Source organism: Muscardinus avellanarius, assembly GCF_963383645.1.
Source record: "Muscardinus avellanarius genome assembly, chromosome: 6".
NCBI lineage: Eukaryota > Metazoa > Chordata > Mammalia > Rodentia > Gliridae > Muscardinus > Muscardinus avellanarius.
Genome location: NC_137791.1, coordinates 105,341,142 through 105,366,684, shown reverse-complemented (window position 1 = coordinate 105,366,684; position 25,543 = coordinate 105,341,142). Strand labels below are relative to the sequence as shown.

Here is a 25,543-nt window from a genome sequence, read left to right as displayed (position 1 = left end):
TTACCGTGGGGACGGTCTCCTCAGGCTTCGCGTCTTTGGTGAACCCTGTACTTTCATTTCTGGCCTCTGAATGTTCACATTTGCAGGGACCAACAAACACCTTCCATGTCAAACCACACACTGCGCTCACATCATTTTACAGGGTTCTGGGTTTAGCCTCAGTATCGGATGTTCACATACTTACAATTTTGTCAGCTCTTTGAAGTTTCTGTCAACCTAAAAAACAGAGATTCTGCAAAATGTGTTTGTTCAGGAATAGAAAGCACTGTAATGGGAATGTAGATGCCATAATAAGCCATGCATTCAAGGAAGTTGAAACAAGGGGAAATTTTTAAAGCTAGATGAGGATTATGTAAATTATGGTGAAACAACAATCCCTGCTACAAAAAAATCAGTAACAGGGTGGTGTCAGTTCAAAGTTTCTGGGCGGAGGTCCTAGCAGAAGTTCTTTTTTGTAAGGCTGTGGTGCCTTTTTGCAACATTTTGGTTCTAGTCCAATTTCTTGCGATAGACCTTGTATTTTTTTTTCATCTATTTTTGGTACTAGGAATTGAGGTCAGGAGCATTTACCTCTGAGCTGTACCTCCAGGCCTTTAAAATTTTTTATTTTGAAACGGGGTCTCAATAAATTGCTGAAGCTGGCCTTGAACCTTCAATCCTCTTGTTTTAGTCTCTCAAAATACTGGGATTAAAGGCATGTCGCACTGCATTCAGCTTCTTGTTACAGATCTTACTATCAGACATATGTATATGAGATCTCCTGAGTAACCTTTTGGGTTTATTCATTTATTTTTGGTTACTCCATATTTTTATTGGTGTGTTGTAGTCATCCATCTTAATGGGGTACAAGATGGTAGGGGCACACATGCACACATCACTCATTTAGCTCTTCCCCAATTTCTAGCCCATTCCCTCCCCTCTCCTTCCTGCTCAAGCCTGGTCTAATGATTGATATGTTTGTGAATGTACATCATGTAGATTAGAGATTTACCCTCTTCCTCCCTCCCTCAGGTAGGTGCCTTATTTGCTAATCTATGGTTTCTCCTTCTTTGTCTAGAGTTCCTCCTAGGCCCCTTTTCCTCCCTAGCTCCCATATATTACAGAGAGCATCCGATTTCTTACTTTTTGCGACTGGCTAATCTCACTTAGCATAATGTTCTCCAGTTCCATCCATTTCCCTGTAAACGATGAAATTTTGTTCTTCTTTATGGCTGAGTAAAATTCAGTTGTGTACATATCCCATAGTTTTGTAATTCATTCATCTAATGATGGACTTCTTGGCTATTCCATCGTTTGACAATTTGGTTACTCTACTTTTATTCTGACAATTTTCACATGTATGATTTGTTTTTCACATTTTTCCAGAATTTTTCTTCCGTGGGAACACTGATCTGAAAAAAACACCACCCATCACTGCAAGAAATGCCCCTAGAATCAGAAAGTGTAACCAGGTCAATCGAGGTGAAAAAGGAACGCCAGGCAGGTCCTTCTGGGTACTGTGTGCTACTGCGCAGAACAACGTAAAAGGAGGTGGTCTCTAGGTGGGCCCAGGAGGGGCCTGTGGATTTACAGTGGGGAGACAAGAGGCTCCTCGGGGTTTCTGGGCACAGGAGAATTTTAAATAATGAAGATTTAAAATAGGGGATACTATGCACTTGTACAGGGACCCTTTTAAATGTGTGGAAGAAAAATAAGAGTATGGTTTTTCTCCTGGCTGCTTTTTTTTTTTTTAAGCAATACCATCCTGTTTCTGTGCCAAAGAAACTACTGCTTTATAAACCTTATCTGGGCTTGTTTACTAGCTGGTTAAGGGACAGGAAGGGAGGTAGGACATAGAAGGAAAGAAAAGAAAGGCAGGGCCACAACAGCAAAGCTGTGCAAAGCACATCTCATTTTAGTAGTATGAAGCACCTCTTTAGTGTTAAGGAAATAAAAAATTGAAGGAACCATGTCCTCTGTCCTCTAGGTCACTGTCTAGTGACAAGGGAGACTGATGGGTCATTAAATAACTAGAATAAATCCAGATGTGACCAAGTTGTACCGAGTATCTACCAAGAGGCTGATGCTTTCTAAGAAAGCAAAAAGCAGCCCCTGACAACCAGAGACCACCCTTACACTTCCAGCCAGGCCTGAGTGTGGCCAGAAGCTAACCTGGAGCCCACAGCTGGGCATGCTATTCTCCTCTTGGATTAATCACACACAAGTCAAGGCCACTCTGATAGCACGAGGAAGTGAGCAAAACAAGTCCACTTCATAATTTTGTCTATGCAGGGACAAAAACAAGGTCACTCTGCAACCCACAGAATACCAGATAACTCCCCTTCCAGCTAGTATGCGTCACTGCTGATTTGTTAGCTTTAGGATCCTAGCCTTGCTCTCGCCTGCCCTCCTTGTAACAAATACTGAGATAGGCATCGTTTGTCCCTGAGTTCTGAGAGCACTTGATCCAGCGCCAACCCCTGCACCCTTGGAGCCTCCCACAAATCCTCCAGCTACGGCCTGAATACAATTGTAGGCACTTCCCAACACTCTCAACACACCCCACGGTCCCCACCGTGTAGATTCTCCACCACCATTAAAAATAAACCCAACTCAGGGTTTGCTCCTGATGACCTCTGGATGGGGCACTGTCACCCCAGCATATTATTTAACCTTCGTAACAAGGGCATAAGCCTGACTTGTATAGATGGCATGAAGGTTAATTTAATTCAGAATTACAAACAGAAATTTAAAAAAACTAGGATCTGAACACAGGCCCTCTGAATGTTTCTTACCACCAAGGGCCAGAGGCAGAAAGCAGGACAGGGAGGAAAAGGAAGAAGCCCAGAAAAGGTAAGACGTTTTCTTCTCACCCACTTTCATGGGGCGACATCTCTACCTCATAATACTTTATAATACAGGTTGTAAATTAATTATATTTTGCAACTATAGGAAATCATTGAGCTATAACCAAGATTTAAGAAAATACATTTTCTTATTTGTAGGAAAAATAAAATTAAGCAATTAAGTTGAAAACCATAGCTATGAAGAAAGAATTGTCTTTTATTGTCATTATTTCATTTTATTGTCATTATTTTTCTCCCTGACAAACCTACTGGCTCCTCTTTTTTAGAATGATGTCCTCTTAAAGATGACTAAAGAGGTCAGATGAGTGTATCAGTTTCTTCTGTGTCAAGGAACTCTTGGGTACCTAAGAATGGGGATGGGATACTTTCACAGAATATCCTCTTATATTGTTTGTGTGTGTGTGTGTGTGTGTGTGTGTGTGTGTGTGTGTGTGTGTTACTGGGATGGAACACAGGGCCATTCTATCTCCAAGCTATACTCCCAGCCCTACTTTTTATTCTTTATTTTGAAACAGGGTCTCACTCAGTTGCAAAGGGCTTCACTAAGTAGCTGAAGCTGTCTGCGAACTGTGATCCTCCTGTCTCAGCCTCCCAAATGTTGGGATTATAAGTGTGCACCACCACACCCAGATTTCTTGTATTTCTTAAAATATTTAAAGCCATTAGGATATATTACTAATGCAAACATAAATTAAAAATTATAAAGGTCTAGGCTAGGTTTCTAGTTCAGTGATAGAACATTTGCTTAGCATGCACAAGGTCCTGGGTTTGATCTCCAGCACCAAAGGGGAAAACATTTTGTAAAGGTCAAAAATAAATATATATATATAATATCCCATTTATTCTTTGAAGACAAAGTAAATTTGCAACTAATGTATTACAATAAATCCTTTTCAGGTTTTTATTTTATTAATTGGCTCGGATGACTTAAATGTGAGACTGTAGTATCAAGAAAGAATGACACAGATAAGAACAAAACCAGGCAGGCTAAAATAGGAGGATCTCAGGCTCGAGTCCAGCCTCAGAAACTGAGCAAGAGCCTGTTTCAAAAAAATAAATGAACAAATAAGGTATTTGGGTGTATGTAGCTCAGAGGTAGAATGCCTCTGGGTTCGATCCTGAGTACCACAAATAATTAAAATAAAAATAAATAGACCTGAATTGGGCACAGCGGGCAGTGGTGCAGGTCTGTAATCCCAGCTACTCAGAGGCTAAGACAGGAGGACCACAAGTTCAAGCGCAGCCTGGGCAACCTAGGAGACCCTGTTTTAAGTTTTTATAAAGTGGGAGAGTTTGGGGGTGTAGCTCTGTGGTAGGGCACTCCTGGGTTCCATTCCTAGTATCACAAATATAATAATAATAAAAATGGACAAGGAGTCAAATATAATATAGAATGGGGAAAGACAAACCTCCATGCTGGAAAAATATGGATTTAGCAATCCTAAACAATCGTTTATTTGGATTTCAAGAAAACTGTTCCTTAGTCACCTGAAAGAATATAATTCTAAATTTAAAACAAGGTAGTACTAGCATGTGGAGTAAATACTACCCTGACATACTTAAATGTTAACAAACTATTTGCCTATATCTAAAATTTAAATTTAACAGGGCAGCTTGTAAATTTTCTAGCAACCCTAACTACACAGCCATTAAAAGAAAAATCAAAGACAACTTATCAGTTTACCAGCAGATGGCTCCCCAAATCTAGGTTAGAATAAAATAGTATATTCAAACCTCATTAACAAATCATATTGTTTTATAGTTTTGGCTGTTTCGAGTGTTTGATTAGTTTGGTCTGGTTGAATTTTTTTATGGGAGAAGTGAAAGCTACTTGTTTATATAAAAACATTAAATATTTCCAGACATGGTGGTCCGTGCTTGCAGTCCCAGTACTTGACAGGAGGATCAAAGCTGCCTCAGCAACTTAGGGAGGCCTTCCACAACTTAGTGAGACCCTGTTTCACAATGAATAGGAATTAAGGTGTAGCTCAGAGGTAGAAATACCCTTGGGTTCAACACTAGTACCACAAAAATCAAAATATAATAATATTAAATATGGCTTTCCACAATTTTACATGACCCTTCATGAACAGTGATTTTTTATTTTTAATTAACACATAATAATTGTACCTATTTGTAGGGTATTTCAACATGTGCCCATAATACACACTGATCAAAGCAGGAAAATTAGCATTTTTATTTTCTTATCTTTTTATGGTATTGAGGGTTGAATTCAGGGGAATCTAATCTACCTCTGAGCTACAGTCTCAGGCTCTTTTTAATTTTTTATTTTGAAACAGGGTCTCACTAAATTGCTGAGACTGGTCTCAAACCTGTAACCCTCCTGTCTCAGTCTCCCAAGTACTGGAACTACTGTATTTTTGGTACCCGCTATCCAAATCCCTTCTACTCCTCCTCCCCTACTTTTTCCAGTCTCTAGTAACCATCATTCTACTCCGTGACCAACTTATTTAGGCTTGTACTTATGAGAGAGAATATGCAGTCTTTGTCTTTCCGTACCTGGCTTATTTCACTTAACATAATATCCTCCAGTTCCATCCATTCTGATGCAAGTGACAGTATTTTATTCTTTTTTATGGATAAATAATATTTCATTACGTGTATCACATTTTCTTTAACCATTCATATGATCATTAAATTCAAAACAAATAGAAATAAATTTTCTTTTGTATTTACATATAAGCATTTAAATACTAATGCAACATGTATAATTTCAATTTAAGGTGAGCCTGACATTTCACAAGGAATTCAGATTATGTGCACTATTAGAGCAAGTGGTTTTTTTTTTATAAATACTATACTGTCACTTTTTTCATGCAGTGAATAAAATCTAAATATCAAAATACTTTGGTGTTTAGTTTTGACCCCCAAACACACCTAGCACTCTCAGTGAAGTCACTGACTCAACAGATTTTAGATTTGCCGCAATTTTACCAGCCCTTTGCCAATGTTACAATGCCTCGGAAGACAAACATAGCTTAGATTCCAGTGCTCAAGAATCGCTGCCAAGCCAGGTGTGGTGGCGCCTAACTGTAATCCCAGTACTCTGGAGCCTGAGACAGGAGGATCATGGGTTCGAGGACAGCCTCAGCAAGTTAGGGAGACCTTCAGTGATTTAGCTAGACCTTGTTTAAAAAAAAAAAAAAAGTCTGGGCTGTAACTCAGAGATAGAATGCCGCTGGGTTCAACCCCTAGTGCCATAAATAAATACATGGATAAATGAATGAATAAAGAAAGAGAGGGAGGAAGGAAGGACTGGGAGTACAGCACAGAGGGAGAATGCCTCTGTGTTCAATCCCCAGTACAGAAGAAGGAGGGGAAGCTAGTCAGATACGAGGAGGTGCAGAAGATGCATGCTACTCCAGAGGCTCTCCCCATCCTCCCTAAATGCAACCCATCAAAGGGCTTCCTTGCTCTCGGGCTGTGGGATGGGTTCTAGAGAGTGAAAACAGTCAGATCAGAAATGTGTTTCTCTAGCTCTTGCCCTGTTAGAGAGTTGACACGAGTTGGCAGCAAATGTCTACAGAGGGCCACAAATGCTATCTGGTTGTCTTCCTTCCTTCCTTTCTTTTTTCTTATTTTTCAGTACTGGGAACTGAATCCAGGAACATGAAGACAGGGTCGCACTAAGCTGCCCAGGTATCTGGTGGACTCTTCTTCCCCAGTCTGGCCTCAGGCCTCCTGCCTGCTACACTCGACTCTTCTCAGAGCTGCATCACCACACTCTACTTTTCTGCCCTCCTCTTCCAACTTTAGGTGCCCAAACTAGGAAGCATGCTATCCTTTTGTCCTAGTGCACAGCAGACACTCAGTAAACCTTCACTAAATTTGATATGTTTTAAATAATAAAATGTTCTAAGCCAGGCTTTGTGGCACTGGCCTGTAACCCCTGTTACTCTGAAGGTGGAGGCAGGAGGATCATAAATTTTAAGGCCAGCCTGGACAACTTAGTGAGACCGTGACTGAAAATGAAAAATAAAAAGAGGATGAGCTCAGTGGTAGAAGTTCTTGGGTTCAATCCCTGGTTCTTCAAAAAAAAAAAATAAAATAAAATAAAGGAACAGAAGGGAATTTGGGAAAGTAACAGATACATGAAAATTAAACGATACACTCCCAAACAACCAAATGGGCAAAGAAGAAATCATAGGGGAAACTAGAAAATACTTCCATACCAATAAAAATCAAACAGAATATACCACACTTATAATCAAAGCTGTGCTGGAGGCTATTCATAACTATAAATGCTTATATTAAAAAAGAAGGTAAGCCGGGTATGGTGGCGCACACTTGTAATCCCAGCATCTGGGAGGCTGAGACAGGACGACTGCAGTTCGAGGACAGCCGCAGCTACTTAGTGAGGCCCTTTGCAACTCAGTGAGACCCTGTTTCAAAATAAAGAATAAAAAATAGAGCTGGGGGTGTAGCTCGGAGGTAGAATGACCCTGGGTTCCATCCACAGTACCAAAAATGAAATAAAATAAAAAAGAAGGTAGCTATTTGTGTAGACAGGCCAGGGAGTTTGAGGGCTAACTTATTGAGACTCTATTTCAAAAAACAAAACAAAATATAAAAAAACAAAAACAGGGCCAGGGGTGTAGCTCAGAGGCAGAATGTCCCTGGGTTCAATCTACACACACACACACACACACACACACACACACACACACACATTAAATCAGTATCAATATCCTAACTTTCTACCTTAAATGCAAAGCAAGTAGAAGGAAAATATAAAAGGCTAGAAAATATAAAAGGAAATGAATGAGACTGGAAAAACAATAGCATATATAAAAAAAAAGCATAACTATACTTTTGCCAAAACCTGATAAACACAGCTTCAGTGTAGAACTGACACTATACATGATACACCTTCATCAATTTTCATTTCTTGAGGCTTTTGCCTCCTTTATCTTGCATCTATCATAATAGCAACCATATAGGGTTTTTGGAACCCAGGGGCATTTGACCTCCGAGCCACACCCCCTGTCCTATTTTTATTCTTTATTTTGAAACAGGGTCTCATGGAGTTGCGGAGGGCCTCACTAAGTAGCTGAGGCTGTCCGCGAACTGCGATCCTCCGGTTTCAGCCTCCCGAATGCTGGGATTACCAGTGTGCACCACCACGCCCGGCTCCATATAGGTTTTAATTGATGACAAAAGGGAGAAAAAAATTCATCTTGCTGAGCTTGTCAATGACGACAAATATTTTCATCCTTGGATTTTTATGTACTTAATCTTGATAAAAATGAAATTCAATGCTGACCACTGGTATAGAGAACATGTTATAAAGCTAGAAAGGGATCGTTTTGGAATAAATAGAGGGAAAAACTACCTTTTTATGTTGGGCACTATATTTATAAAGCTGCTTGCCTCAAGTAAAATATCAAATGTTCCCATGAATGGCTTAGGGAGGTACCTCACAGTAGCATCAATATGCAACCTCTCTAGCGAGTGCTTGGGTTCATCCACCCAGTGAACTTCATGGGTTCATGATGCTTCTTCCTCTACTGAGCAAATAGTATTGCTTTATCTCTAAGAACTCTAACTCTGAGATTTTCTAATTGGAGTCTCCTACCCTTCTGTTTCTTCCATTCTCATATACTCACGAATAAATCTTTGTGTTGTTTTGTTAGTGCTAAGGATTGAACCCAGGGGTGTTCTACCTCTAAGCTATATCCCAGCCCTTTTAATTTTTTACTTTGAAAAAGGGTCTTGCTAAGTTAGTGAGTGTCTCATTTAGTTGCTTGGGCTGGCCTTGAACTTGTGATCCTATCAGCCTCTCAGTACTGTGTTACAGGTACGTACCATGGTACCTGGCTCATTTTCCTCACTGACTGCCAGTCTTTAAGTCTCTTCAAATCCTTCTCTACTCACTTTTTTCCTAGTAAATAATCCATAGACTTCAAAACATCAGTAAATAACTATAAAAGTGAAGATACTTGTCTGGTGTTACATAACTGATTCGTGACGATTTTATGACTAGAAACCAGGTCTTCTAATTCTACCATATACAGGACCATGTAGGTAGGCTGAACTTGCCCATTATTTGAAATCAACATTTCTTTCTTTCTCTCTTTCTTTCTTTCTTTCTTTCTTTCTTTCTTTCTTTCTTTCTTCCTTTCTTTCTTTCTTTCTTTCTCTTGTGTTCTCTCTCTCTCTCTCTCTCTCTCTCTCTCTCTCTCTCTCTCTCTCATGGTACTAAGAATTGAACCCAAGAACATTCTACTTCATAGCTACAACCCCAGCCCTATTTTTTATTCTTTATTTTGAAACAGGTTCTCACTAAGCTGCAGAGGGCCCCACCGAGTAGCTGAGGCTGGCAGAAAACCTGGAAACCTCCAGTCTCAGCCTCCTAAAGTACAGTCTGAATGCCATGTATTTCCTCCCTCTTGCTTCTGAGGAAGCACTGTCCTCTAATTCCTTAACTCAAATCTCTACATGCAGTGTTTCCCAAGTGGTGGGGCTGGTGCCACAGATGCACAGACAATAGAGCAGACAATCTGGTATGCAGACCTGGAAGTGAATGGCATTTAATCACAGTAAGGATGCTGTAGTGTTCAAAGCTCTTTCAATCCTCCAACAAGGAGAAAGTTTTATACCAGCATTTAATACCTTCCTATCACTGCTCATCTCAAGAAAGAACAGTCAATCTCATGCTGGGAGGCCTGGCATAACCTTTTCCAATTAGAGTTTTTTTGAGGGGTGCTGAGGATTGAACCCTGGGGGGATGGGCATCCTACTTCTGAGCTACAACTCCAGCCCCCCCCCCCTTTTTGATACTGGGGGTGTAACCCAGGGGCTTTCTACCTACGGACTACACTCCCAGATCTATTTTGTATTTTATTTGGAAACAGTGTCTCACTAAGTTGCTGAGAACCTCACTAAGTAGGTGAGGCTGGCTTGGAACCTGTGGGATCCTCCTGTCTCAGCCTCCCAAGTACTAGGATTACAAGCATATGCCACCATACCCAGCCAACTCCAGCCCTTTTTAATCTTTTATTTTGAAATAGGTCTGGCTAAGTTGCTGAAGGTCTCATTAAAGTTACTAAGGCTGGCCTAGAACTTGTCATCTTCTTGCTCAGCCTCTCAAGTTCTAGAATCAAATTAGAATTTAATAATATTGTTATTGCTTTTGTTTGGTTAATTTCAGTTATGGTAAGTGATACCAATTTTCCACTTTTCATTTTCTTTTTAAATGAATCTGATTTAAAAGGAAAAGGGTTCTTAAATAATAAATGGCAAAAAAACCCAATAATTCAAATGGCAGTACATAGATAACCAACAACAAATCATGAAGGTAGGACTTAAATTATCAAACCAGGGAAAGATCATGTTGTTATAATCTAAGACAGTTTTTTAAGCATATAGTGTTGGGAAACTGATTATCCATTGTAGAGAAATAGAATTAAGTAGCAACCTTTTACTCTGCACAAGAGTCAACTCATGATGGATCAAAGACCTGGAAATTAGACTAGAGTCTCTGAAACTCCTAAAGGAGGGCATAAGACTAAAACCCTAACATACAAGCACTGGCAGGAACTTCCTCAATAGACCTCCAAGTCTCAGAAAATTAAAACAAAAATTAACAAATGGTATGGCATTAAATTAAGAAGTTTCTGAGTGGCAAAGGAAACCATCAAGAGTCTTAAAAAGAGAGTCTACAGGATGGGAGATCTTTGCCAGCTACTCCTCTAATATAGGACTAATATCTAGAATAAACAAAGAACTTGAAAGATTTAACATTAAAAATCAAATAATCCAATCAAGAAGTGGGCAACTGAACTAAATAGGTACTTCACAAAATACAATGACCAGTAAATGCATGAAAAAAATGTTCAACATCATTAGCAATCAGGGAGATGTAAATCAAAACTACACTGAGACTCTACCTAACTCCAACCAGAATGGCAATCATCAAGAAGTAAAAGAACAATAAATGCCGACAAGGACGTGGGGAAATCGGGACTCTTCTACACTGTGGGTGGGACTGCAGATTAGTACAGCTGCTACGGAGATCAGAGTGGAGATTCCTCAGAAAACCACAGGGTCCAGCTATACTGCTCTTCGGTATCTTTCCAAAGGGACTGAAATCAGAATATGATAGTGATACTTGCATATCTATGTTTATAGTAGCTCAATTCCCCAGAACCAACCTAGTTGTGAATCAACAGGTGGATGGATTACAAAATTATAGGATATGCACACAATGGGATTCTACTCGGCAGTAGAGAACAAAACTATATCATTTGAGGAAAAATGGATAGACCTGGAGAACATTATGTTAAGTGAGATTAACCAGTCACAGAAAGTAAAGGGTCATATGTTTTCTCTCATATGTGGGAGCTAGGGAGTAACTGGGATACAAGACAGACTTAAGATACGGGAGGAGAAACCCCAGTGGAATGATAGCGGGGCTAAGGGAAGCTGGTGTGTGTGTGGGGGGGATTTGTGAGGAAACACTTCCATTAATGTTATGAACACATGTGAGTCTCATCTGCCAGTGTCGTGTAAATATGCCCATCTCAGTATCATGTATAGGAGGGGAAGGAAGCGGGGAGGGAGCCGGGGGAAACTCAGCCAACGCTGAGCATGTACGTCCCTATCACTCTGAACTACTTATGTGAAACTACAATGCACAGTGAAAGTATACTTTAAAAAGCTTTCTAATGCAATTTTGATTCTCCTAGACTACAAGGGATAATAAAGGGCTGCACCAAATCTCCCAAGTTCTCTTTTCCCCTTGCATCCTAGGTAACTCAACTCTTCCTCCGTTGCTATTGCCATTTTGTCTCCTAAGTCTCAGAATGTTTCTACACTGGTGCTGTCCCTGAACTCCTATCTGGCGTTTTGTTCCTTTCCACTTGCCCCATTCTAGGGGAATCTATGTTCCACCTAAGTCTTCTGTTGCTTTCAAATTTAGGGATTCCCCCCCCCCCCGCCTTGAAAGTGGATATAGCACCTTTTAGCTAATCTTTGATGGTCTTATGTTAAGGAACCCATTCATATTTTGATTTTCCCAAAGGGATCTTTGTATTTTCAATTTACCATTATTTCCTTTTCAAGTTTCTTAGGACAAGCTTCTGAAAGGATAGGGCAAGAGGACTCTTGAGTGATGCTTCATTTCAGTATATGCAAAGCATTCCTTCACACCAGCTCTCATCCAGTATCAAAAGATGCTTACCTACCCACATGATGCCTTCTTAGATGTTTTAGTTCATTTTCCATTGCTATAACAAAATACCTGAGGCTGTATAATTTGTAAAGAAAAGGTGTTCATTTGGGCTGACAGTTCTAGAGGCTGGGAAATCAAAGTGCATGCCTCTAACATGTGCCCGGCTTCTACTAAGGGCTTCTTGTTGTGTTAACTCATGGAAGAGAAGTAGACAGGAAAACAGAAATGTGCAGAAGTGGAATTAATGTACCAGAAAGTGAGGAGAGGTGCCAGGCTCACTTTGTAACAGTCTGCTCTTATGATAACTAACCTACATTACTTCCTTCATGAGGGTGAAGATTTTATGATTTATCTTTTAAAGTTCCCACAATCCCACAACACTGTTATACTGGGCTTCAACATGAGTTTTGATGAGGATAAACCACATTCAAATTATAGCATTAGATATCTATGCCCTCTTCTTTTTTTTTTTTTTTTTGGTGGTACTGGGGGTAGAACCCAGAGGCTTTCTACCTCCGGGCTATGCTCCCAGACCTATTTTATATTTTATTTGGAAACAGGGTCTCACTAAGTTGCTCAAGAGCCTCACTCAGTAGCTGAGGCTGGCTTCGAACCTGTGCGATCCTCCTGTCTCAGCCTCCTAAGCACGGGGATTTCAAGTGTGCGCCACCACACCCGGCTATGCCCTCTTCTTAAGCATCTTTCCCCTCTTGTCCTCTGATGATCAGTATCCAGTCATCAGACCCCAAATGTACCTTCCCACAAGGCCCTAATGATCCTTATGCAAATAGGTTTTTCTTTTTACTGCCTGTCCTACAGTTCTGTGTTGAGTATTGCTTATGTCTCACCATAGGATACCAGATAACTTTATAAAACATAAGAAAAGTGTAAGGGGAAAATGTTGCAAAGAAATCAACCATAAAGTTTCTAAGAAGCAATAACTGGAAATTGAGTTCTTATGCTTAAGACCCCAAGTGAAAAGTTTTTTGTGTTTTATATGCTTTTTACATTTATCTTACAGGTTCCATTGGGACTGGCTTCAGTTCTCTACATCCAAATTCAACCCAGCAAGTGAACAGTATATCTTGAATACCTATATGACTCATGTATCCTTGCACTCTGAGTCAAATGCAAAGAATGTTAATATACAAATGTTTCAAATACTCTACCCCCTAGGGAAAGAAAAATGATTCTTTTGAGTTTCTCTGGCAAAAGCCCCAGGCATTGAACTTTTAATTTTCTACACCCTCTATGATTTAATGTTCTGATCACATTACAGAGTAGGACTTTTAAACAAAGACATGTTTTTATCACCCTGTTTTCAACAGTTGAACCCATACACTTATCTCTATGGTTACTTTTTTACAATGTACATTGAAGCTTAATATGTTCTCCTCTGGCCACCTCCCTAATACATTAAGTCCACACTGTGGCCATAAACTAGGAGTGAGAGCTAAGAAAGCAGGATTATGCATGTGATTAAAATAAATAGTAACCATGCATTTGCTAACCCATAACAGTTTGCCTAAGTTGTACTCTGGGAATATAGATTCTTTATTAAACCTTGTTTTCAATATAGTGAGGTGTCACTTTCAGTAAACTATTCATATAAGAAAAGAAGCTCCTCAAATTATATTTTGAAAGAATATGATAGTATAAAGTTTATAGCTACCTGCTGTCTCATATTTTCTACAAATTGTACTGTGTACTGTGTGATACATAAGATGCATCACCACCTCCAAGACACCTCCCATATTTGTGATCTTCAAATAAAGAATGATATTTTGCTAGCAGCTGTGAATAAAAAGATATACAATAAAAATAGATGATAAAGACGATTTTAGCGTATTTGTGTTTATAGGAATATGGCCAAAAGGAAGGGCAATATGAGCATGTACACAAATGTTTATAATAAAATTTAAAGGGCAACAAAATATATTCGTCCATTAATTTCTTTAGGGCAAGTCCCTGATCATTTCTATACATTCACTGGCAGGGGTGCGGCACTGGGGATGAAACCCAGGAGCATCGTACCTTTGAGCTACATCCCCAGCCCTATTTTATTCTTCTTATTTTGAAACAGGGCCTCTCTTGGTTGCAGAGGGACTCACTAAGTTGCTGAGGCTGTGAACCTGTGATCCTCCTGTCTCAGCCTCCCATGTACTGGGATTACAAGTGTGTGCCACCACACCCGGCTATACATTCGCTTTTTACTTTTAGTGCTAAACGTGATGACAAGAACACAGTAAGAATGTAGTATATAATTGTTAAATGAATGTACACAGGTATGCATGAACAAAATGTTATGGGAACATAGAAGAGAAAACATTCTGACATTCTGGAGACAATAAAAGTGGGTGGGCTGGTGGGTGAGGAGGTCAGGGAATAGAGGTCTGTAGGAAAAACTGTTATTTCCTCCATTATTTATTCTTTTCACTTACAGCAATAGTTTTTTTTTTTTTTTTTTTTTTTTTTTTTTTTTTTTTTTTGGTGGTACTGGGGGTGGAACCCAGAGGCTTTCTACCTCCAGATTATACTCCCAGACCCATTTTATATTTTATTTGGAAACAGGGTCTCACTAAGTTGCTGAGAGCCTCACTAAGTAGCTGAGGCTGGCTTCGAACCTGCACGATCCTCCTGTCTCAGGCTCCCAAGCGCGGGGATTACAAGCGTGCGCCGCCACGCCTTAGCTGGACACATTTCCCAACTTCCTTTGCTGCCATGTGACTAAGTTCTGGCCAATGGGATGTAAGCAAAAGTGATGCGTGCACCTTTCTGGTGGTGCCTTTGAAACCCAGGGCAATACTCTCTCCTTCCCTCTTACCGTGCAGGAAATGGACCTGGGGAAGAGCCATCTTAGTCTAAGCCAACAAGGGCAAATCCCTTAAATGCAAATGGGAATCTGAGTCTCTGACAACTCTGTGGAAGCATCCCACTAGACCAATAGGACCTGTAAGAAATAAACTTCTGTTTAGTTCAGTTCATAATTTTTTTATATCTCCATCGCAGCAACTAAATTTACATGCTCACAAATCAAGTTCTGGAAAGGTTCCATAGAGGTGACGCTTGTGTCGCGTTTCAAAGTCTGAGTAGGAGTTCACCAGCTAGAAAGAGAGGGGGAAATTTTCAAGAACGAAGGAATACAATTAAAGTTAAGGAAGTTTGGAGAGGAATTTGGTAACATTGCCCTGTAAGCCCAGTACTTGGGAGGCTGAGACTGGAGGATCTCAGGTTTGAGATCAGTCTCAGCAACTTGGTGAGACCATTCCAAAACAAAAAATAACAAAGGGCTAGGAGTGTAGAATGCCCCTTGGGTCAATCCCCAGCACCAGTAAATAAAGTTGGGACTGGCTTGGAGATGCCACGCAACGGAGATAGAAAGGGAGGCAAGGTCAGATACCAAAAGACCCTGTCCTGCCTCTCTCAAAGGTTTGGGTTTCACCGGGTAGCCAAGAAGAAAAAGATTCAAATATCACAACGCATATGCCAAATAAGCAGGGATAATCAATCTAGTTTATAAGAGAAGCAACGGAAGTTCGGAGGGGTGAAAGGACTTTTAACCAATTAACGGCAAAGGTGCTTTGACCTGCGTAACCCACTTAAAAAACTCAAAATTCCTGGGTTCCGCCCCAGAACCAGCGACTCAGAATCTCTGCGGTTGAGTTCCAGGAATTTCCACCTTTAGCCAGCACTTCAGGAAGCTGAGAGTTGCAAACCACTGAACCGCCCCAGACTACTTCAAAATATACCTAAGTGTTCCCCAAACAAGACCCGGCGGGACGCTGGGGCGATGCTCCCGGGGGGCAGAAGCAGGGCGGGCCGAGCGACTCACCTGCCAAGTCTCGCGAGATCTCCCCGGGGCAGCGCCCGCCCCGCCCACCCCGCCGCGGTTGCCATGGAGACCCGGGCCCGGAAGCCGCGGACCGCGGGAGACTGGGGAGGCTGACGCTGCCGCAGCCTGAGCCGCAGGTCCCGCGGGAGGCGCTGCGCTCACCGCTGTCCCTCCGCCGCCCAGGCCCCGGAGCGCCTCCTTCGGGGGCCGGCGGCCGCGCCCCTGCCCGAACCCGCCGGTGGGAGAAGCTGAGTCTGAACCAAAGGCCTTCGCGGGCCGCGCCCGGGGCCCCAACACCCGCCCTGGGGTAGGGGCGGAGCTGCGGGCGCAGGTGCGGGCCGGGGCGCTCCAGCCGGCTCCTCAGTGGGCCCAGGAGTTTTCTGGGGGCTCGTCGGGCTCCTGGTAGGGGATGCTCAGGAAATGGCACCTCTTAGTCTTTAATGGTACCGCGGAGGGGGCCACCCAGACAGGAGCTGCGGACACAGTGACTTACCGAGATAACCCTTTCTTTTCACAGAGACGATGATGCTTAAGATACCAGAAAACCCATTTCCCGCAACATCTGAATTGTAATTTAAAAGCCGAAATTACGACTGCCAAGGAGGGGCAAACATGCTTAACCCCGCGAGTGAACTGGAGTTTCCGGACGAAAATATCGAGGAGATCTCCCAACTCGCTTCGCTGGCGCTGTCAGGGGAAGAAGTATCCGGCGAAAAAATTACAGTTGTTGAACCCGAAAAAACCGGCTTCCCGGATTCGGTATACATTATGGCAGCGAATATTTTTCAGGGTATTCGAATCGAAAAGTCGTCAGAAAAAGTCGTAATAAAGTACGGGAATGAACCCCTGCCGTCCTCGTCCGAATCTGGGGACGAATCCGTCCAGCGCTCGTCCTATGAACTGGCTTTCAGTGCCCTGAAGTGTGAGTAGTACTTAGTCTTGAAGATCAGCACTAAAATAGCGACGACGAGAGAATCTGTGGAATGCAACCCCTCTTCCCCATCCCCACCAAACACACCAGGTTTAGTTTCTACCCATGTGCATATAGTTGGTTCAGTGCAAACGTCAAGGAGTAGTTCCGAAGTATGTTGTTGTTTTGTGGCTTTGGGGATCAACCCAGGGTCTTGTGCGTGGTAGGCAAGTGCTCTCCACAGAGCTACACCCCCAGCCCTAGCTTTTTTCTTTTTTTCCCCCTACACATTTCCCAGTGCTTAGCACAAGCCTTGTTTTCAAAGGTACTGGAGCCGGGCTTGGTGGCACACGCCTGTAATCCCAGCATTCAGGAGGCTGAGACCAGAGGATGGCGGTTCTCGGACAGCCTCAGCTACGTAGTGAGGCCCTCTGCAACTCAGTGAGACCCGGTTTCAAGATAAAGAATAAAAAATTGGGCAGGTGGAGTAGCTTGGAGGTCGAATGCCCCTGGTTCCATCCCCAGACACCCCCCCCCCCAGAAAAAAAAGAAAGGTACTGGAGAATCATTAAAATGAACGGGAAGCAATTTGATTAGCAGGACAGTAAAGTGGGGAAAGAAATGGAGATGAAATAAGTCGTGGTGCAAAAAAACCTTTTTTTTGTTTTCTTTTTGCACTATGGATGGAACCCAGAGGCATTCTACCTCCAAGCTTTACCCCCAGCCCAATTTATTTCTTATTTGGAAACAAGGTCTCACTAGGTTGCTGACATCCTCACTAAGTTGCCTAGGCTGGCTTTGAACCTGTGATCCTCCTGTCTCAGCCTCCCAAGTACTGGAATTACAAGCATGTGCCAGCTTGCCTGGCTTGCAAAATTTGTGTGTGTGTGTGTGTGTGTGTGTGTGTGTGTGTGTGTGTGTTTTACTGGGGATTGAACCAGCTACACTTTACTATTTTATTTTTATATCAAAAGAACATCTCTCTAGGCTGATGAGAGTCTCCCTACACACTGAGGCAGCCCTCAAACCTGCTGTCCTGTCCCAGCCTCACAAGTACTTGGGATTACCAAGCGTGTGCCACCAGGCGTGTCTCTGTGATGCAATGTTTTAAAAAGGGGTATCAAATCAACTCCAGTTAAGTTGATCCCATTCTTAGCTGAAAGCTTTAATTTGGAGAGCTCAACTTTAGTAGAATTCCCCTTTCTAATTTGCCTTTAGGGTTCCAGATTCCGGGTTTCAGATCCCTTCAACAGTGGCTAACTTCTGAGTGTAGAGTTGACTCTTAAATAACCAGATTTTATTACTATCATGACACTTGTCAAAAAGCTGGGAGGCTTAGGTTTTTGTACTAGTTGTGACTCTAAACTTTTTACTGGTTTGTAACCTGACTGAATGTAGGTCCAAAAAGAAGGTCCAGAACTGTTTGGCAAATTGGCAGCATGGCTAAAATGATAAGCACATGGCCTCCCAAAGAGACATCTGGAAGAGTACAATACTCATTTGCATGATCTCCTGAGTATTAGTACTTACTGGGCCTTGCACATCTCTGTACATAGGAGGCAGTAAAAATTGCTATTAAAATTGTTGAATTCAAATGCCTCACTGGTTATATAGACATGAATATAGTTTGGGTTGTCTGTGGAGAAGAGGCAGCTCAATTCTGAAGCCAAGGATTTGTCATGAAGACAAATTTGATGTCTAGAACTGCTCCTCAGTTTTCATCTTTGTCTTCTCAAGATGTTTTTTCCTTTTTAAGTCTGTCATAACCATTTTTCTTTCTCCAGTTTAAGTTCCAATTTTGTTTCATTCTTCTCCTTTCTATCATCCTAAATGTCCTCCTTTACACAGCAAGCCAAGTGAACATTCTTGCTTTAATCTTATATTTTGGGTGTGGGGCTTGAACCCAGGGGCATTCTACCTTCAGCTATGCCCCTAGCCCTTTTTACCTTTTATTTTGAAACAGGGTATCACTAAGTTTTTGGAATCTCACTAAGTTTCTGAGGCTGGCCACAAACCTGTGATCCTGCTACCTCAGCCTCCCAAACACTAGGGTTACAGCTATGCACCACTATACCTCACCCAATTGAACACTTTAAAAATTTCTTCTTGCAGCAGTGAATGCAGCCTGGGTTGCTGTGTTGATTAATTGACATCTAGTGTTAATGCTAGAATTTTGTTATAGGCAGCTTGTTTTCCTAATAGAATATTGAATCTTTAGAAATCAATCATAAAAGCCTGGATTATTCCATGTAAAATTAATGCATTAACTAGATGGTTGTGTTATAGGGATGTGCACAGTAGATTATGATTTTTTTCTTTTTTGGGTACTGGGAATTGAACCCAGGGGCATTCTACCTCTGAGATACACCCCCAGCCCTATTTTATTTTTATTTTGAAACGGTCTCGCTAGGTTGATGAGTCTCACTCCTTGCTGAGGCTGTTCTCGAACCTCTGATCCTTCTGTCTTAGCCTCCCAAGTACTGAGATTACAAGCCTGCACCACCAACTTCAACTTTTTTCATTTCATTTTCTATTCTATAAAAAAGTTCTTATGATTATTTATTCTTTCTTAATGACCCAAAAGAATCCTATTCCAATAAATTATTGTCGTATGTCTGTATAAATCTGTTTTTCCCTAACATATTCTCATTTATAAATTCAAATTATAAAATAAAATGATATGATTGTTTACCTGTTCAAAAATATTTATATAATAATATCTTGATTTTACTTGTCACCTGGGTAATTTCTAAACATTCTAATGGAATAAAATGAGAAATTTAGGGATTGGTGTTAGATGCCAGGTCCTGGATTCAATTCTCCCATACTTCAAATAAACAAATAAACAAAAAATTACAATTTCAACCTAGTGAGTTTTCCAAGATAATTACTTACATGATATTTTACTTTTAAAATATTGGAGGCTTCTATCATTTCACTTTTTTTTTTTTTTTTTTTTTTTTTTTGCGGGTCTGGGGAATGGAACCCAGGGGCATTCGACTTTTGAGCTACAGCCCCTGCCCTATTTTTTTTTTTCTTTATTTTGAAACCGGGTCTCACTGAGTTGCAGAGGGCCTCACAAAGTACCTGAGGCTGTCCGCGCACCGTGATCCTCAGGTCTCAGCCTCCCGAATGCTGGATTACAAGCGTGTGCCACCACGCCCGGCTTCACTTTTATTTTCTGTATTAACCTTTTTTTTTTTTTTTAATACTTTCACATGTGATATTTGTAAATTCACATTTGACTCATGCATTTTAGTTTCCAGGAATAATGGCTCAAGAAAAACAAAAACACCTCAGGATTTCTTCCCTAAGGTCTTACAGGAATAGAAGAGCTGTGAAGGTTTTATCCAAAGTAGAGAGTGCTTGGGATAATGGCCCCTTTTGTTTGTGACTTTGTGAGTAGGTAGCTACATCACATTACCATATTTTTTTTGAGGAAGAAGGAAAGAAAAAAATCTCTTAATTTTAAGTATATTTTAAGTATATTCCTCTGGTTATGCTTTATGCTTTTGTTTTATTGTTTGTTTCTTTGTGGATGTCCTTTTGTACATGAAGTCTTTCAAGCAGAGAGGCTATCTGATTAACCTTTCAAAGGCTTAAAGGCCTCAGTATGATGTTTTTTGAGATTTTAAAAAAATGCCACTAGTTTTGGTTTACTATATAATCCCAAGGCCAATTTTCTGTTAAACAAGAGAAACCTTTTTCTTGTTAGTTTGACTTCTGTCAAAGGAAACTGCTGGGCTAATTTATTTATTTTTCAAAGTATCTCTGTATGTTTCAAGGAATATTACATATTAAAAAAGAAAACCTGGCCAAATGATTTCTTAAGAAACGAATAAACAACCAATGAAGAAAGAAAAGGAAAAAGAAGAAAGAGATAGATGTCCTTGAAACTGCTAAGTTTTTTTTTTTTTTTTTTTCAGTTTAACTCTTTAGCTTTTCTGGTATATATCGTATCTGCTGAACTTTTACTCCCAGAAACTGACTGTGATGTTAACCTGGTCATTTTGGAATCATATAATCTGTCATTTTAATCATATGATCTGAAATATCTAGTAAATGCTTAATGTATATCATTTAGTTCTAGCTATTGGGAAGTAATAATTATAGTAAAGGGTTCTCTAGACCACCCTCAGGTCCAACAATTCCCTAAAAGGACTCACAGAACCTAGCAAAACTTTTATATTCATGGTTACAGAAAACAAAACAAAACAACAACAACAAAAAAAACCAACAGATTAAAACCAGAAACCAGTTAAGGCACATAGCTGAGTTCAGGAGAGAGCAGATCCAAGTGCCTTACTGTCCTATTGGTACGAAATCTTATAAACAGTGCTTAATTCTCCCAGTGCTTAATTCTCCCAGTAATGACATATAATAACAGTAACGAAGGATTGGCGACCGGGCAAGCTCTCCTGAGCCTTGCCATTTAGGATTTTATTGAGATCAGTCTGGTAGACAGAATTTGGTTACTCACCTGGTAGCTTCTGCAGAAGTTAAGCTGATACCATAAGACCCAAGGCCCAAGGTAAATAATGACACTTGTCAGGCAAGATATTTCAAGGGCTTAGAGGTTTTCTTTTAGGGGTTAGTCAAGGGCTAAACTTTTCCTTATGATTTGCAGAAGACGTTAAATTCTCTTAGTGACAACAGTATTCTTTTATATTTGGATAGATCTTTATGATTCACAAATACTTAATTTAACTTGATAAACAGTCCTTTGAAACGAAAGATTCTCATTTTACATTTGAAAAAACAAGAGGAAGCCCGAGAAGAAATTAAGTGGTGTACCTGAAGAATCTAGCAGAGAGGATAAGAAGATGAAATATTTTATCTGGTTGGAGGGTGGTAGACTAACAGCTACTATCCATGGTTCTACTTTTGTATGGTCCCATATTGTCTGCTTCTGACTGAATAATGGTTGTGTATTTGGTGATGGCTAGCTTTTCTTCCCTCTTATATACTTCTTTCAGATATTCTTTCAAACATGCTAGTGGCTGTTCTTATAATTTTGCCAAAAAGACTCAAATAATTTTTAAAAGTTACCCTCATCCCCAACACCAAAAATATCTTTATGTTTCTATAATTATAGGAAAGCCTTGGCATTCTTGATGTGATGTGAAGGTTTTAGAAGTGCCTCATATAAAGCAATTCTATAAAAATATAACAAAAAAGGGAGAACCTAGGTAAGAGTCAAAAGAAGAAACAGCTTCCATCTTTCTTCCAGAAGAGCTGACCAGATGGACCAAGTTTTTTGTTTTTTTTTTTTTCTGGGGGTGGGGGAACTAGCATTCTTCCTTTATATCTGAGTTTGAGTTTGGAACTAATTGAGAGACAAAATATTTGGGGTCATGGCTTTAGATTTCTGGACAAGTACTTTTGTCCACAAATTCGGCACATAAACACCTTCCTCCTGAACTAGAAACTTACCTGTCAAATCCATGGTCCTCACAGACCTCTTCCCCCTGGAATGCGTGCATGCCTCCTGCAGAGAGAAAAGGGGGGAGAGAGATGCTCAGATCCTTTCACTTTCACCAGTCAAATAAACCCACCTGCCCCTAATGAGTACAAGTAGGGAAAGAATCCATGAGGAATGGAGCTTAAGTTAAAAAAACGATAACAACTACCAAAAGATTTCCTCTGAAAGCTGGAGTCTGTGCTCCTAGATTATCTTTCTAGTATTCCATCTCTCAAATTAAAATTCAGTGTGTATATTGCATATAATAGGTTTTCCATTACGTTGAGTGAATTGAAACTAGGCTTGCTTTCTGATTGAAGCATCATATATGTTCATAATAAACTATACATATAGTTTAAGTAATTGTATTCTTTTTAAAAAAAAAAAAAGCACTCATGAACACCGTGGAGGTTTTTAACATGACCCTTTGTTTCCATGTAGTGTCTCTGCAATAACCATTGTAGTCTCTGCCTGGACTACTGTCTCCACCCAGATCATACATGACACGCCTAGTCATTTGGATCTTAAGTGTTTTCTCATAAAGGTCTTTACGGTGAATTTTCTTATTAAAGCATCAGATATACATATAATAGACTATATATATGTACATAGTTTAAGTAATTGTATGAAAAAGCATTCATGAATGCTGTTGAGGTGTTTGTTCGTTTGTTTGTTTATGCGGGTTTGGGGATGGAACCCAGGGGCATTTGACTTCCGAGCTACACCCCCTGCCCTATTTTTTATTCTTTATTTTGAAACAGGGTCTCACTAAGTTGCAGAGGGCCTCACTAAGTAGCTGAGGCTGTCCGCGAACCGCGATCCTCCGGTCTCAGCCTCCCGAATGCTGGGATTACAAGTGCACCACCACTCCTGGCTTTGTTGAGGTTTTTAAACATATCCCTTTGTTTCCACTTAGGATCTATCTCTGCAATATCATTGTAGTCTCTGCCTGGACTACTGACTCCACCAGATCTTACATGACAACTCTTTATCATTTGCATCTTAAATTAAGTGTTGTCTCATCAGTGTCTTTACAGTGAATTCTAACAGATATTTAAGTTAGAAATAATGCCACTCTAACACAAATTGTTTGAAAGAATAGAGGATGAAAAATACTCCCTACTCGTGAGGCCAGCACATACCTGACACCAACACTGAACTGAAAGGCTGTTACAGAAGATTATATATCAACATCCCTCATAAATATAGGGCGTATATAGAACACTAGCACCTCAAATCCAGCGAAACTTAGAAAGAAGTAAGAAAGCCAGAAGTGTTGGCCCATGCTTGTAATCCCAGTACTTGGGAAGTTCAGACAGAAGGATAACAGTTTCATGGCCAGCCTCGGCAACATGAGACCCTCTCCAATTTAGTGAGACCCTGTTTCAAAATAAAAAATTTAAAAAGAGGCTGGTCAAGTAACTCAGGGGTAGAATGTTCCTGGGTTAAATCTCTAGTGCCAAACCAAATAAATTAACTAAAAAAAAGGAAGAGAAAGAAATCTTAAGAAAAAGGTTGCTCAACGTTATTAATTAGATGTCCTTTAATGTCTTTGGAAGGACCTAAATTACAAGATTAGAATTTCTTTATTATACTTTGATTATTCAGAGGATGCTTCTTTGACAGTGATTTCATGTGAAGGTTGGACCAGAAGGGCCCAAGATTCATTAAGATTATAAATATTTTATTGTAGCTTGACATGGTGGTGTACTCTTGTAATCCCAGTACGTGGGAGGCTGAGACAGGAGGATCGCACAGGTTCGAAGCCAGCCTCAGCTCTTAATGAGGCTCTCAGCAACTTAGTGAGACCCTGTTTCCAAATATAAAATAGGTCTGGGAGTATATCCTGGAGGTAGAAAGCCCTGGGTTCCACCCCCAGTACCACCAAAATAAATAAATAAAATTTAAAATATTTTATTGTGTTATTATAGTTTAAATCTTTACTAAGAACTGAAGTATGTTTAGATAGGAATGTAAACCTATTTTATGGCATTGTGTAAGGTGTATTTTGATTTCACATTTTCATTTTCAGTAATAGACATTTCCCATGTCTTGCAGATCAAGATATTTTGGAAACTATATTAATAGACAGCTATATCTTCCCAAGTACCACAATAGTAAGTAGACAACTTTTAGAATTAGCTTGTCTAAGCCGGGCGTGGTCTCGCATAATTCCGGCGCTTGGGAGGCAGAGACAGGAGGATCACACAGGTTCGAAGCCAGCTGTGCTTAGGAGACCCTGTTTCCAAAATAAAAATGTAAAAATAGGTCTGGGAGTGTAGCCTGGAGGTAGAAGGGCTTCCAGGAACCCCAGTACCCCACACACACACACACACACACACACACACACACACACACACATACACACACACAGAATTAGCTTGTCTAATGATTTTTTTCAGAAAATACTAAAAAGCTTCAGATTTAAATAACTAGTTTGCTTAGTACTGAAACCTCTTCAACATACAGACTCCTACTTTTAATACTGACCTTTCATTTTGATGGGCATGACAAAACTGTCTTTTTTGAAATTGCTTACTGGAATATTTTTCCATTTTGAAGGGTATATTTTCTATTTTCAAGTTCAACCAGACTGTCTAGAAATATTCATACTCCTCCTGTTATAAAAAATAAGGGAATGTGAGATATTGCTACTAGATTTTGTTTGTATCCATTTCTGTGTGCATGTTTCCTTTGGCAGCCAGATCATTTGAGCAGTCTTATTATTGTGATGCTGTACGATTTCCAAGACAGAAAATTTCAAGCTCGTGTCCTCCCTGAGAACGAAGAGTCCATACCAGAAGTTCAAGAAGTAGAGAATCTTCTTAACAGGTAATTGTACGGGTGAAAAAGTATGTTTTACATAAAATCAATAATAGTGATGTTTGTTTCTTTTTGTGTGTGAGTGGTACTTAGGGTGGAACCCAGGGGCCTTCTACCTGTGGGCTATACTCCCAGGCCTATTTTATACTTTATTTGGAAACAGGGTCTCACTAAGTTGCTGAGAGCCTCACTAAGTAGCTGAGGCTGACTTTGAACCTGTGCGGTCCTCCTGTCTCAGCCTCCCAAGCACAGGGATTACAAGCGTGTGCCACCACACTCAGCTTGTTTGTTTCTTTTTGTGGCACTGGGGATTGAACTCAGGGTCTTGTGCTTTCTAGGCAAGTACTCTACCACTGAGCTACATACACAATCCCAATATTAGTGTTTTTACTAGAAAAATTGTTTGCAGTATAATATATGGATAAGTGTTAAAATTTATGGAGAAGAAATGTGAATGTTCATAATTTCCTCAGTTCTT

The 25,543-nt window shown here is 40.4% G+C and overlaps 1 protein-coding gene across 1 annotated transcript in view; it reads left to right on the top strand.

The window, feature by feature from the left end:
• Window positions 1–16,483: 16,483 nt before the first annotated feature.
• Window positions 16,484–25,543, top strand: part of NSUN7 (NOP2/Sun RNA methyltransferase family member 7) — a gene marked incomplete at both ends in the record, with an annotated part of 36,471 nt that continues 27,411 nt past the window's right edge. Inside the window, 3 exons of the mRNA XM_080697005.1 lie at window positions 16,484–16,793; window positions 24,301–24,359; window positions 24,944–25,074. Of these exons, the coding sequence (XP_080553131.1) occupies window positions 16,484–16,793; window positions 24,301–24,359; window positions 24,944–25,074 (500 nt within the window). The remainder of the gene's footprint in view (window positions 16,794–24,300; window positions 24,360–24,943; window positions 25,075–25,543) is intronic.